Source organism: Anabrus simplex, chromosome 2, assembly GCF_040414725.1.
Source record: "Anabrus simplex isolate iqAnaSimp1 chromosome 2, ASM4041472v1, whole genome shotgun sequence".
Taxonomy (NCBI): Eukaryota; Metazoa; Arthropoda; class Insecta; order Orthoptera; family Tettigoniidae; genus Anabrus; species Anabrus simplex.
The window spans coordinates 194,217,819-194,231,383 of record NC_090266.1 but is presented as its reverse complement, the minus strand read 5'-3'; the positions used below and the strand labels follow the sequence as shown (position 1 = coordinate 194,231,383).

Below are 13,565 nucleotides of genomic sequence, written 5' to 3'. Positions count from 1 at the left end.
GTCTATGTAAAAAAGAAAGTGGGGGAGGGACAAGTTTCATAGGGAATGTGTTGTTTCTTCTTTCCTTTTCATTAACATAAGTTTGGTGGTTCTTCAGTGCAAAGTGAATCTTTGATGTCTGAAAGCGTGCTTTTCAGTCTTACAATATAGTAATTTTTCAATCTGTTCTAATTATCATATATGTGGTCGCAGAATACTGAGTGCGGAGTGCAGTTGATTATATTTCTCTGACCGGGCAAGTTGGCTGTGCGGTTAAGGGTGCGCAGCTGTGAGCTTGCATCCGGGAGCTAGTGGGTTCGAATCCCACTGTCGGCAACCTTGAAGATGGATTTCCATGGTTTCCCATTTTCACACCAGGCAAATGTTGGAGCTGTTCCTTAATTAAGGCCATGGCCGCTTCCTTCCCATTCCTAGGCCTTTCCTATCCCATTGTCACCAAAAGAGCTATCTGTGTTGGTGTGCCGTAAAGCAAATGGCAGAAAATAAATAAATAAATAAATAAATAAATAAATAAATAAATAAATAAATAAATAATTAAAATTACTTTTGTGATCCTTGTACTCTTTCAATAGTAGTTGAAAAGCGTCTCTTCCTCCTCTCCCTCATGTTTAATTATGCAGTTATTTCTTAATCATGAATTCTCTTTTTTTCTAGTTTGCTCTTCATGTGTATACGTGTCTCATCGAAGCTGGTCAGAAGTATGGAATTCGGCATGCTGGATACTATGCAATGAGAGCTCTCCGTGTGGAACGTTTCTATGCTTTCTGGGGTCAGGATTTGGACACAACCACCACTCCACTGGAATGTGGTAGATCCTGGAGAGTGAAATTTGATGTGAGTAGATATCTGAAAAAAATGGAAAAAAACAAACTTTTAGTTTTATATATAATGTAGATACTTTGAAATAGAATGTTTTTCTTGGACGTGTAGAATAATGTTTCTCTATTACTGTACATCTGAGTGAATGTGGGAAGTAATACTTTTAAGATGTTAATTTCTGTAGAGTGACATGGACTTCATCGGACGCAAAGCCTTAGAGAAACAAAGGAATGAAGGAATAAGGCGGATGTATGTGCAGCTTTTGTTGCAAGATCATGATCATGAGATTGACCTATGGCCATGGGGTGGAGAACCTATATATAGAGACGGTAAATATGTTGGAGCAACGACCACAACTGGATATGGCTTTACATTCAAACGACAGGTGAGATTACCATATGTTCTATCATTGAAGCATATGAAGAGTGCCCTTTCATCTACCACACAACTTGAATTTTGTTATCATGTAGGGTGAAATTTGATGTGAGGAGATATTTGGCATTCAAAGGTATTTAATTAATAAAGTGTTCGGCTCCATGGCTAACTGCTTAGCATGTTGGCCTTTGGTCACAGGGGTCCTGGGTTGGATTCCCGGCAGGGTCGGGAAATTTAACCATCTTTGGTTAATTTCGCTAGCACGGGGGCTGGGTATATGTGTCGTCTTCATCCTCATCACGACGCGCAGGTCGCCTACGGGAGTCAAATCAAAGAGACCTGCACCTGGCGAGCCAAACATGTCCTCGTACACTCCTAGCACTAAAAGCCGTACGCCATTTCATTTTCAATTAATAAAGTGCAGCCAGGTCAGGTCTGGAGTTCCAAGAGATAACTTGAGACGCACAAGTGAGAAAACTACTTTATGACTCAACCCTGACGTACCAGCATTGTATGAGAGCAGAACAGAATTATACAGAAGTATAGAATAGGTCAGTTAATAGGGTTTACCGTTCATATCGTCCATTCATAATCGCTCAGTAATTTGAAGTTATTTTGGCAATTAAGAGGGCTTAAAGTCTACAGCACAGTAACTATTCCTGAACATACTGTGAATACTCGTAAAAAATAACATGAAAATTGCTTTTAAAATAATGTTAGAATTAATATACCTGAAAATATTGAAAGTGTAGTCTGTTAATGGACAGAGAAGGAAATGAAATGTTGTTTGAAAAGAAATATTTTAAAACAACTCTGTAAAGCTTGGGAAAGGTGTACTTCTTAGTGAAGTAAAATGGTCAAGATATTATGTAGACTTCAACCCATTCTACTCGAATGATTGTCTACTCCCATTTACTTCCAGCTTGCTGAGCACTATCACAGGCTAAATCGTGTCAATAAAATAGTTATGTACATATTTACTCAGATGAAATGAAATGAAAATCCACAGTCTGTTTCCAGTCATTCGACCGGGTCAGGAATGGAATGAATGAAGCCCCCATCTAGCGGCAAAGATAGGAATTGTGCCTGTCGCACTCCTCTGGGGCAATGATTAATGAATGACAGATGAAATGAAATTATATTGGAGAGCATTGCTGGAATGAATTATGACAGGGAAAACCGGAGTACCCGGAGAAAAACCTGTTCCGCCTCTGCTTTGTCCAGCACAAATCTTACATGGAGTGACTGGTATTTGAATCAGGGAACCCAGTGGTGAGAGGCCGCTGTGCTGCCGCCTGAACCATGGAGGCTCCATATTTACTCACATAATTACATTAAAATATGAATACTACATATTTCTCTCAAATCACTGAATCAAATTCATTTGTAGTTTTGCACAGTATTTAACTACTTTATATTTTTAGTGTTTGGGATGTGTGTGTTTAGGCCAATTATGGACCACACGGTCCTTAACTCTGGTGAGCTTCCTTCTTAGCTTAGTACTCTCTCATTCTCAAGCTTCGAGTATCTTTTAATTCCTTTTAACCCTCACTCCAGGACAGGAGGGGTCTGATGTTCTGATCAGCCTTCTGTACTTATCTCTGGTGTAGATCTCACTGGGATCAATTTCTAGTTGTTCTAAATCTTTCCGAACTAGTCTTCTTGACTTGGTGCTGGTTGTTTTCCCTCTAGAGATGGTATTGAAGGTTCTTGAGGCGAGTTTCTGTTTGTGCATCCTGACTGCATTTCCATAGATAATTACCGGTAGTCTCCTTATTCTCATATCTGTTGTAATGCTCTCTAGTTGTTAGTTTAGCTCCTTGTTGTGCCTGATTCTGAATTTACCTTCCTGTTTGATGGGACCCATGAATTTTCTCAGGATCTTTCGATCCTTCCTTTCCAGCTTTCTGAACATGTTTAGGCTTTCTGTGGCAAACAGTACTGATAGCCTCATTATGATACTGTAGTGTTTGAGGTTGAGAGAGGGAGATTTAGATCTGTACATGTTCTTACTGTCCCCATATAATTACCACATTGGTAAAGCCCCAAGCTGCTCAGCGGAGCCCAGGCGTGCTCAGTCCGCGGCAAATAAATTTATTACTAACTAAAATTACACCTTCGATATAAGTGATGGGGAACATATATTCTTAATAGTATGGGCGAGACAAGGACACTATAAATGATGATCAGCAGAACGTGATTGAGGATTGATGAAATTAAACAAATTTAAACTTTTCTTCGCTCTCAGAAATGAAAATATGCTATTTTATTTAATTCGCATATGCTGATTTTGAATCTAAGCACGTTTTTCTCTATCACCTAAGAGTTATTTGGGAGGACATGATGAACTTCCTGCAGCATACTGCTTAGACTATGTAGTTCAGTGTTGTTCATTTGCAGTTTTCTATTATTGTCTGTTATTATATTTGGTGTAATTTCAACCCAAATCATCCATAATCCAAAATACTCAACAATAGAAATACTGTATATTATTGTTGTTTGAGTCGTCAGTCCATAGACTGGTTTGATGCAGCTTCCATGCCACCCTATCCTGTGCTAAACTTTTCATTTCTACGTAACTCTTGCATCGTACATCTGCTCTAATCTGCTTGTCATATTCATACCCTGGTCTACCCCTACCATTCTTACCACCAACACTTCCTTCAAAAACCAGCTGAACAAGTCCTGGGTGTCTTATGATGTGTCCTATCATTCTATCTCTTCTTCTCGTCAAATTTAGCCAACACATTCAATTTACAAAGTATACATTTATTGTTCACCTATTCAATACCTACAGTACCATGTTTTGTGGTTAAATAATCATAAAAGGTTGAAAAGTTGTGGACATGTTTTGCCCTTCTTATTCAGCATCATCAGCACATTAGTTAATCTTAAAACAAACAAGTTTAAAAAAAAAGATTACACTATTGTTTATGAAAAATTGAGATGAGATATGTTGTGATATTAAAAAAATGTTTCTAAGATACAGTAGTTAGGAAATTTGACATGGGAAATACGAGCACATGATAAAATTATTGTAGTATGTTTTACAATATTGTCTAAAAATTAATTGTAATGATAAGAGGTTTTTAAAATCGGCATGTATCTGGAATTGAAATGGATCCTCTTCTTAAGGAAAGTCAATAATATTTGCCGCGATCGCTGCTAAGCAGATCAAAGGCTGAATTTTGTTTTAAATTATATATTCCAACTGTTAAATTTAGGTTGAAAAGAAGCAATTGGTGTTTTTTCGTTGGGTTGAATTGATTTAAGATACACTCTGACGTAATCGTTGAAATGGGGTATAAGTTGGAGATTTATCTGTGTTTGATAGTTATGTTGATTTTCACATATAAGAGTAGTTTTCCAGAAGTTGTAGGAAATCTTGATGTTGTTAAACTGCAAAAGAATAAAAAGACATATTTAGTGTGTGTGTTTAAAGCGTATGTGATTGTACAGTGTTGTGGATTGCGTAAAATTGGATACTTACTCAAATGCCATGTAAGTGTTTATGTTGTTTTGTTAGCAGCGTTGATCTGACTGGAGTTCCTACTACGCGTGTTGTATGGGTGTGACGGAGGGAGGGGGGCGAGTTGAGGGAGGGTAGAACTGGGCGAAGTATTACGTGTCAGTATCGGTGTGGGAGGGGGACTATTTGGAGGGGCAGTTGTAGGCTTAGTAGTTGGGGGGATAAGTGGGGTTGTTGTATTGACACTTTTAAGTGTTCGTGGGATCTTATTTTGCTTTGAAATAACTGTTTTTAATAACTTGGGCGTTAATGTATATAAGGAACTTTAAACTTCCATGTCATCGTTAAGGTTGCGATCTTTATTAAATGTTTTGTCTAGAAAAATATAAATATTCTCTAATTCATTTAGTAGTTTCCCCTTATTAGTAATCCTGATTATTGTAAGATCCTTTTCTATTGAAGTAAAATGGTGACCTGTTTCCTTCATATGCAAACTCATAGCGGAATATTTGTTGTGTTTATCAGCATTGAAATGTTCCATGTATCTTACAAGGAAACTTCATCCAGTCTGACCAACGTATAAAAATCCACACTGTGAACATGTTAACCTGTACACTCCTGAGCCTGAATATGTACTGTTATTTTTATTATTTATTTTATTATAATTGAAAAATATGTTTTGTGCTGTGTTGGTTGTTCTGAAGGCTATGTTTATGTTTTATTTGTTGAACTTATTAGTAATTTGGTGGATAGTTGGGTTACTATATTTAAAAATGGCCTATTTATTTCTGTTAGGTTTGTCTGGTATAAGGTTTGTGGACAACTTGTTTTTAATCTTATGTATTAGGTGGTTTACCATTTCGATCTTGTATCCATTAATTTTGGCAAGATTCCTTATGTAATTTAATTCAGTTTTTAAGTTTACAGGGGATAATGGAATTCTTAAAGCTCGGTATATCAGGCTGTAAAAGGATGCCTGTTTCTGTGATCTGGGGTGTAGTGAAGAATTATTTATGGATACTGACGAATGTGTAGGTTTTCTGTGTATCTGATACTCAAAGGAGTTATTGGTTTGGGTGACCTTTATATCTAAGAAGTTTAAGGAGCCTTTATCCTCATCTTCTTTTGTAAAATTTACGCTAGGGTTGATGTTATTTAAGTTTTCTAATATTTCGTTGCTGTTGGTGATATTCTTATCAATTACTACAAACGTGTCATCCACATACCTCAACCACAAACAAAATCCTTTAATGTTGGTTTTGATTTTTGTGTGCTCTATCGTGTCCATGTAGATATCAGCTAGGATGCCCGAAATTGGGTCTCCCATCGCCAGGCCTAAGAAGAATAAAGAGGTCGATATTATAAACACTATAGCCGAAATAGAAACCAACATTTCCAAACTACTTGTGAAGTACAAAACGATATAAGAACAGATTTAAAGAAAAAACTTCCAAGGTTAGCGGAAGACCTGAACAATAAATTTGACCCTGAACAACATACATTAATACAGAACATAAAACCAAAATAGATAATAACATCATCATTGTAACCAAAGCTGATAAAGGAGGCTCAATAGTTCTACTAGATAAAGATACGTATATTAAATAAACAGAAGATTTTCTTAATAGTAATAACTACACGATAGTTAATAAGGATGGGCTCATCAATTGGTACCTAGCACACCTACCAATACGCTGGCTAGTGCATACCGTGGAGGCCACTGCGTAGGCTAACTGGAGCCACCGGCAGTGCCAATGCACTAAGAGACTTAGTCTCGTCACTAAAAATTGATGCCTGCTTGGCCATCAGATGATATAGATATTGATTCCCATAGGGAATCTGAAATATTTGTCCTGAATGAGCAAATTTATAATACCAATATAAATGGTCCGTTTTTGGACATTATAAATTTTCCAGCTAGCTCATTCTTGGTTGCCAGCGTTTCGCCCTCGTGTGCTAGGGTGGGCTCATCAGTTGGTACCTAGCACACCTACCAATACGCTGGCTAGTGCATACCGTGGAGGCCACTGCGTAGGCTAACTGGAGCCACCAGCAGTGCCAATGCACTAAGAGACTTTGTCTCATCACTAAAAATTGATGCCTGCTTGGCCATCAGATGAGCTAGCTGGAAAATTTATAATGTCCAATAACGGACCATTTATATTGGTATTATAAATTTGCTCATTCAGGACAAATATTTCAGATTCCCTATGGGAATCAACATCTATATCAGTTAATAAGGACCCGATAGCAAGAATACAACATAACCTAAAGACATTACTAAAAAAATCAACATTTCTTTTTAACGATCAGGAACAACAAAGGCTCACAAACATGAATTCCAGTCTCCCTGTAGCAAGAGCCCTTCCTAAAATACACAAGAAGGATATCCTAATACGTCCCATCATTAACTGCCGTAACAGTCCAACCTATAAAATTTCGAAATACATTCATAGCTTCCTCAGAAGACACTACACATTTAACAACAAGCAGCCCTTAAAGAATTCAATTGATTTTTGCGAGACCCTTAATAATTTCAACCTACAACCTGAATTAAATTACATAAGGAATCTTGCCAAAATTAATGGATACAAGATCGAAATGGTAAACCACCTAATACATAAGATTAAAAACAAGTTGTCCACAAACCTTATACCAGACAAACCTAACAGAAATAAATAGGCCATTTTTAAATATAGTAACCCAACTATCCACCAAATTACTAATACCTTCAACAAATAAAACATAAACATAGCTTTCAGAACAACCAACACAACACAAAACATATTTTTCAATTATAATAAAATAAATAATAAAAATAACAGTAAATATTCAGGCTCAGGAGTGTACAGGTTAACATGTTCACAGTGTGGATTTTCATATGCTGGTCAGACTGGACGAAGTTTCCTTGTAAGATACACAGAACATTTCAATGCTGATAAACACAACAAATATTCCGCTATGAGTTTGCATATGAAGGAAACAGGTCACCATTTTACTTCAATAGAAAAGGATCTTACAATAATCAGGATTACTAATAAGGGGAAACTACTAAATGAATTAGAGAATATTTATATTTTTCTAGACAAAACATTTAATAAAGATCGCAACCTTAACGAAGACACGGAAGTTAAAAGTTCTTTATATACATTAACGCCCAGTTATTAAAAACAGTTATTTCAAAGCAAAATAAGATCCCACGAACACTTAAAAGCGTCAATACAACAACCCCACTTATCCCCCCAACTACTAAGCCTACAATTGCCCCTCCAAATAGTCCCCCTCCCACACCGATACTGACACGTAATACTTCGCCCAGTTCTACCCTCCCTCAACTCGCCCCCCTCCCTCCGTCACACCCATACAACACGCGTAGTAGGAACTCCAGTCAGATCAACGCTGCTAACAAAACAACATAAACACTTACATGGCATTTGAGTAAGTATCCAATTTTACGCAATCCACAACACTGTACAATCACATACGCTTTAAACACACACACTAAATATGTCTTTTTATTCTTTTGCAGTTTAACAACATCAAGATTTCCTACAACTTCTGGAAAACTACTCTTATATGTGAAAATCAACATAACTATCAAACACAGATAAATCTCCAACTTATACCCCATTTCAACGATTACGTCAGAGTGTATCTTAAATCAATTCAACCCAACGAAAAAACACCAATTGCTTCTTTTCAACCTAAATTTAACAGTTGGAATATATAATTTAAAACAAAATTCAGCCTTTGATCTACTTAGCAGCGATCGCGGCAAATATTATTGACTTTCCTTAAGAAGAGGATCCATTACAATTCCAGATACATGCCGATTTTAAAAACCTCTTATCATTACAATTAATTTTTAGACAATATTGTAAAACATACTACAATAATTTTATCATGTGCTCGTATTTCCCATGTCAAATTTCCTAACTACTGTATCTTAGAAACATTTTTTTAATATCACAACATATCTCATCTCAATTTTTCATAAACAATAGTGTAATCTTTTTTTTTAAACTTGTTTGTTTTAAGATTAACTAATGTGCTGATGATGCTGAATAAGAAGGACAAAACATGTCCACAACTTTTCAACCTTTTATGATTATTTAACCACAAAACATGGTACTGTAGGTATTGAATATGTGAACAATAAATGTATACTTGGTAAATTGAATGTGATCACTGTAGTCAATACGGACCAAAACCTGAGATTAATGACTTGTAAATTTAGCCAAATCGAACTCCTCTCGCCAATTCGATTCAGTATCTCTTCATTCGTGATCCAATCTATCCATCTCACCTTCAGCATCCTTCTGTAACAGAACATTTCAAAAGCTCCTATTCTTTTTCTTTCTGAGCGAGTTATCGTCCATGTTTCACTTCCATACAATGCCACGCTCCACACAAAAGTCTTCAAAAACATTCTAATTCCTATATCAATGTTTGAAGTGAGCAAATTACTTTTCTTAAGAAAGCTCTGCCTTGCTTGTGCTAATCTGCATTTCATGTCCTCCTAACTTCTGCCATCGTTAGTTATTTTACTACCCAAGTAACAGTATTCATTTACTTCCTTTAAGACTTCATTTCCTAATTTAATATTTTCTGCATCACCTGCCTTTGTTCAACTGCACTCCATTACTTTTGTTTTGGACTTATTTATTTTCATCTTGTACTCCTTACCCAAGACTTTGTCCATACCATTCAGCAGCTTCTCAAGATCTTCTGCAGTCTCAGATAAAATAACAATATCATAGGCAAATCTCAAGGTTTTCATTTCGTCTCCTTGAATTGTGATTCCCTTTCCAATTTCCTCTTTGATTTCCTTTACTGCCTGTTCTATGTAAACATTGAAAAGGAGGGGAGACAAACTGCAGCCTTGCCTCACTCCTTTCTGGATTGCTGCTTCTTTTTCAAAGCCCTCGATTCTTATTACTGCAGACTGATTTTTATACAGATTATAGATAATTCTTCATTCTCGGTATCTGATCCCAGTCACCTTCAGAATCGTAAATAGTTTGGTTCAATAAACATTGCATACAATTTCCAGAATATTCGTTTAATGTCAACCTAGTCAATACTTAAAATACCACATTTTGTGGTTAAATAATTATAAAAAATTATAAAAATTTCACGATCTGTCTATTTTTTATAATGATTTAACCACAAAATGTGGTATTGTAAGTATTGACTAGCTTGACATTAAACGAATATTCTGGAAATTGTATGCATTCACTGTCGTCAATACGGACCAAAAAATGAGGTTAATGACTTTTAATCAATCAACATTATCGAATGCCTTTTCTAGATCTATGAATGCCATATATGTGGGCTTGTCCTTCTTGATTCGATCCTGTAAGATCAGACGTAAAGTCAGGATTGCTTCCCGTGTTCCCACATTTCTTCTGAAGCCAAATTGATCTTCTCCCAACTCAGCTTCAACTTGTTTTTCCATTCTTCTGTAAATAATGCGTGTTAAAATTTTGCATGCATGAGATACTAAACTAATGGTGCAGTAGTTTTCACACCTGTCAGCACCGGCTTTCTTGGGAATAGGTATAACAACATTCTGACAAAAATCGGATGGGACTTCTCCTGTCTCATACATCTTACACACTAAATGGAATAATCTTGCCATGCTGGTTTCTCCTAAGGCGGTCAGTAATTGAGAAGGAATGTCATCAATTCCAGGTGCCTTGTTCCTATTTAGGTCGCTCACAGCTCTGTCAAACTCTGACCTCAAAATTGGGTCTCCCATTTCATCAGCATTAACAGCCTCTTCTTGTTCCAGAACAAAATTATCTACATCTTTACCTTGATACAACTGTTGGATATGTTCCTGCCATCTTTCTGCTTTGTCTTCTTTCCCTAAAAGTGGCTTTCCATCTAAGCTCTTAATATTCATACACCTAGATTTCCTTTCTCGAAAGGTTTCCTTGATTTTCCTGTATGCAGCATCTACCTTTCCTAGAACCATACAACCTTCAGCATCCTTGCACTTCTCCTTCAGCCATTCCTCCTTAGCTACCTTGCACTTTCTATCCACTTCATTCTTTAATTGCCTGTATTCTGTTCTGCCCTGTTCATTTCTAGCATTCTTGTAGTTTTGTCGTTCATCAATCAGGTCTAGTATCTCCTGAGTTATCCACTGATTCTTAGTTGATCTTATCTTCCTTCCTAACATCTCTTCAGCAGCCCTACTGACTTCATTTTTCATGACTGTCCACTCTTCCTCTGTTGTGTTTCCTTCAGCCTTTTCATTTAGTCTTTTTGCAACATGTTCCTTGAAACAATCTCTCACACTCTTTTCTTTCTACTTGTCTAGATCCCATCTTTTTGCATTCTTTCCTTCCTTCAATTTCTTCAGCTTCAGATGGCATTTCATGGCCAACAAGTTGTGGTCAGAGTCCACGTCTGCTCCTGGGAAAGTTTTGCAATCCAACACCTGGTTTCTGAATCTCTGCCTAATCATAATGAAGTCTAATTGATACCTTCCAGTGTCTCCAGGTCTCGTCCATCTATACAGCCGTCGTTTGTGGTTCTTGAACCAAGTATTGGCAAGGACTAAATTATGATCAGTGCAGAATTCAACCAGCCGACTTCCTCTTTCGTTCCTTTGTCCCAATCGAAATTCTCCTCCTGTATTACCTTCTCTTCCTTGGCCTACCACTGCATTCCAGTCTCCCATCAGAATTAGATTCTCGTCACCTTTTACATGTATGAATCTTCTATCTCTTCATATATTCTTTTGACTTTCTCATCATCCGCTGAGCTAGTAGGCATATATACCTGCATTATTGTGGTGGGCATTGGTTTGGTGTCTATCTTGATGACAGTAATTCTTTCACTATGCTGGTCGTAGTAGCTTACCCACTGCCCTATTTTCTTATTCATTTTAAAACCAATTCCTGTATTGATTTTGAGTTGATAATTCGGTATTCGCCTGACCAAATTTCCCGTTCTTCCTGCCAACGTACTTCACTTATACCAACTACATCTAACTTTAGTCTATCCATCTCCCTTTTCAGATTCTCTAATCTACCACAACGATTCAGATTTCTAACATTCCACGCTCCGACTCGCAGAATGTCATTATCCATCTTCCTGATGATCGCCCCCTCTCAATCGATCAATACTGATCTGCATTTAGGACAGTCGCCCAGGTAGCAGATTCCCTATCTGTTGTTTTCCTAGGCTTTTCGTAAATGATTTCAAAGAAATTGGAAATTTTTTGAACATCTCCCTTGGTAAGTTATTCCAGTCCCTAACTCCCCTTCGTATAACTGAATATTTGCCCCAGTTTGTCCTCTTGAATTCCAACTGTATCTTCATATTGTGATCTTCCCTACTTTTATAAACGCCACTCAAACTTATTCGTCTACTAATGTCATTCCACACAATCTCTCCACTGACAGCTCAGAACATACCACTTAATACCAATATAAATGGTCCGTTATTGGACATTATAAATTTTCCAGCTAACTCATTCCTGGTTGCCAGCGTTTCGCCCTCGTGTGCTAGGTTGGGCTCATCAGTTGGTACCTAGCACACCTACCAAGATGCTGGCTAGTGCATACCGTGGGGGCCACTGCATAGGCTAATTGTAGCCACCGGCAGTGCCAATGCACTATGAGATACTTTGTCTCTTTACCAAAAATTGATGCCTGCTTGGCTATCAGATGATATAGATGTTGATTCCCATAGGGAATCTGAAATATTTGTCCCGAATGAGTAAATTTATAATACCAATATAAATGGACCGTTATTGGACATTATAAATTTTCCATGGAATGTTGGTATCCATCTTCCTGATGATCGCCCCCTCTTGTGTAGTCCCCACCCGGAGATCCGAATGGGGGACTAGTTTACCTCCAGAATATTGTACCCGGGAGGAAGCCATCATCACTACATCATTCATACAAAGAGAGCTGCATGTCCTCGGGAGTTAGTTACGGCTGTAGTTTCCCGTTGCTTTCAGCCGTGTAGCAGTATCAACACAGCTAAGCCATGTTAAGTATTATTACAAGGCCATATCAGTCGATCATCTAGACCAGGACCTCTCAGGGTGCATGCGCGTGGTGCATGCACTGTGCACGGTGCAAAAGACGACTTGGCTTGGTTGACCAGAGTGCAGACCCCCCACTCCTCGATTTGGAGCAATAGTGCTTACTCTCTCTTTCCTCACGCCTGTCTCGCTCGCTCCGCCTGTTTCCCTCTGCCCCACTTGCGCCGTAGCGCTCCAAATCTGAGCTGACTTGAGCCGAGTATCGGCGAGTTGAGCCGAGCTTAGCCGAGTAGCCGAGAGACGAAGCGTTGATCCGAGTCATGCCGAGCGGGAGCGATGCACAGTGCACGGATCTCTTGCGCCTCTATCTGCACGCGTGAGATTTTGGGCGTTTGAGAGGCCCTGATCTAGACTGCCGCCCTTGCAACTTCCGAAAGGCTGCTACCCCCCTTTCGATGAACCATTCCTTAGTCTCGTCTCTCGACAGATACCCATCCGATATAGTTGCACCTGCGGCTCGGCTATCTGCTTCATTGGGACACGCAAGCCTCCCCACCGCGGCAAGGTCACATGGTTCGCAGGGGAGGACTGTATATTAAGTATTCTAAAATTGTATTTATGTTGCAATTAAGACTTTGTATAGTAAAAATATTGAAGTATTGAAGAACTACAGGGGAATTACTTTGATATCCCATGTTGCTAAGATAATAGAGAGAATACTGGAAAGTAGGATAAGGTTGAGGGTTGAAAATCAGATATAGGAAAATCAGTTTGGTTTCAGAAGTGGGAGGTCAATAATAGAGCAATGGGAGTGATATGGTGATTACATTCATTGACATTGAAAAGGCATATGACAGTGTCCCTAGGACTAAAGTTTGGGACAGTCTGGTGCAA

At 38.1% G+C, this 13,565-nt stretch overlaps 1 protein-coding gene across 2 annotated transcripts in view; it reads left to right on the top strand.

The window, feature by feature from the left end:
* The window catches only part of LOC136862737 (pyruvate dehydrogenase phosphatase regulatory subunit, mitochondrial), a 372,304-nt gene that overhangs the window by 313,635 nt on the left and 45,104 nt on the right, over positions 1-13,565 (top strand). For both annotated transcript variants that reach the window (XM_067138964.2, XM_067138965.2), the window contains exons 13-14: positions 655-834; positions 1,004-1,204. In XM_067138964.2, coding sequence (XP_066995065.1) covers positions 655-834; positions 1,004-1,204 — 381 coding nt within the window. The remainder of the gene's footprint in view (positions 1-654; positions 835-1,003; positions 1,205-13,565) is intronic.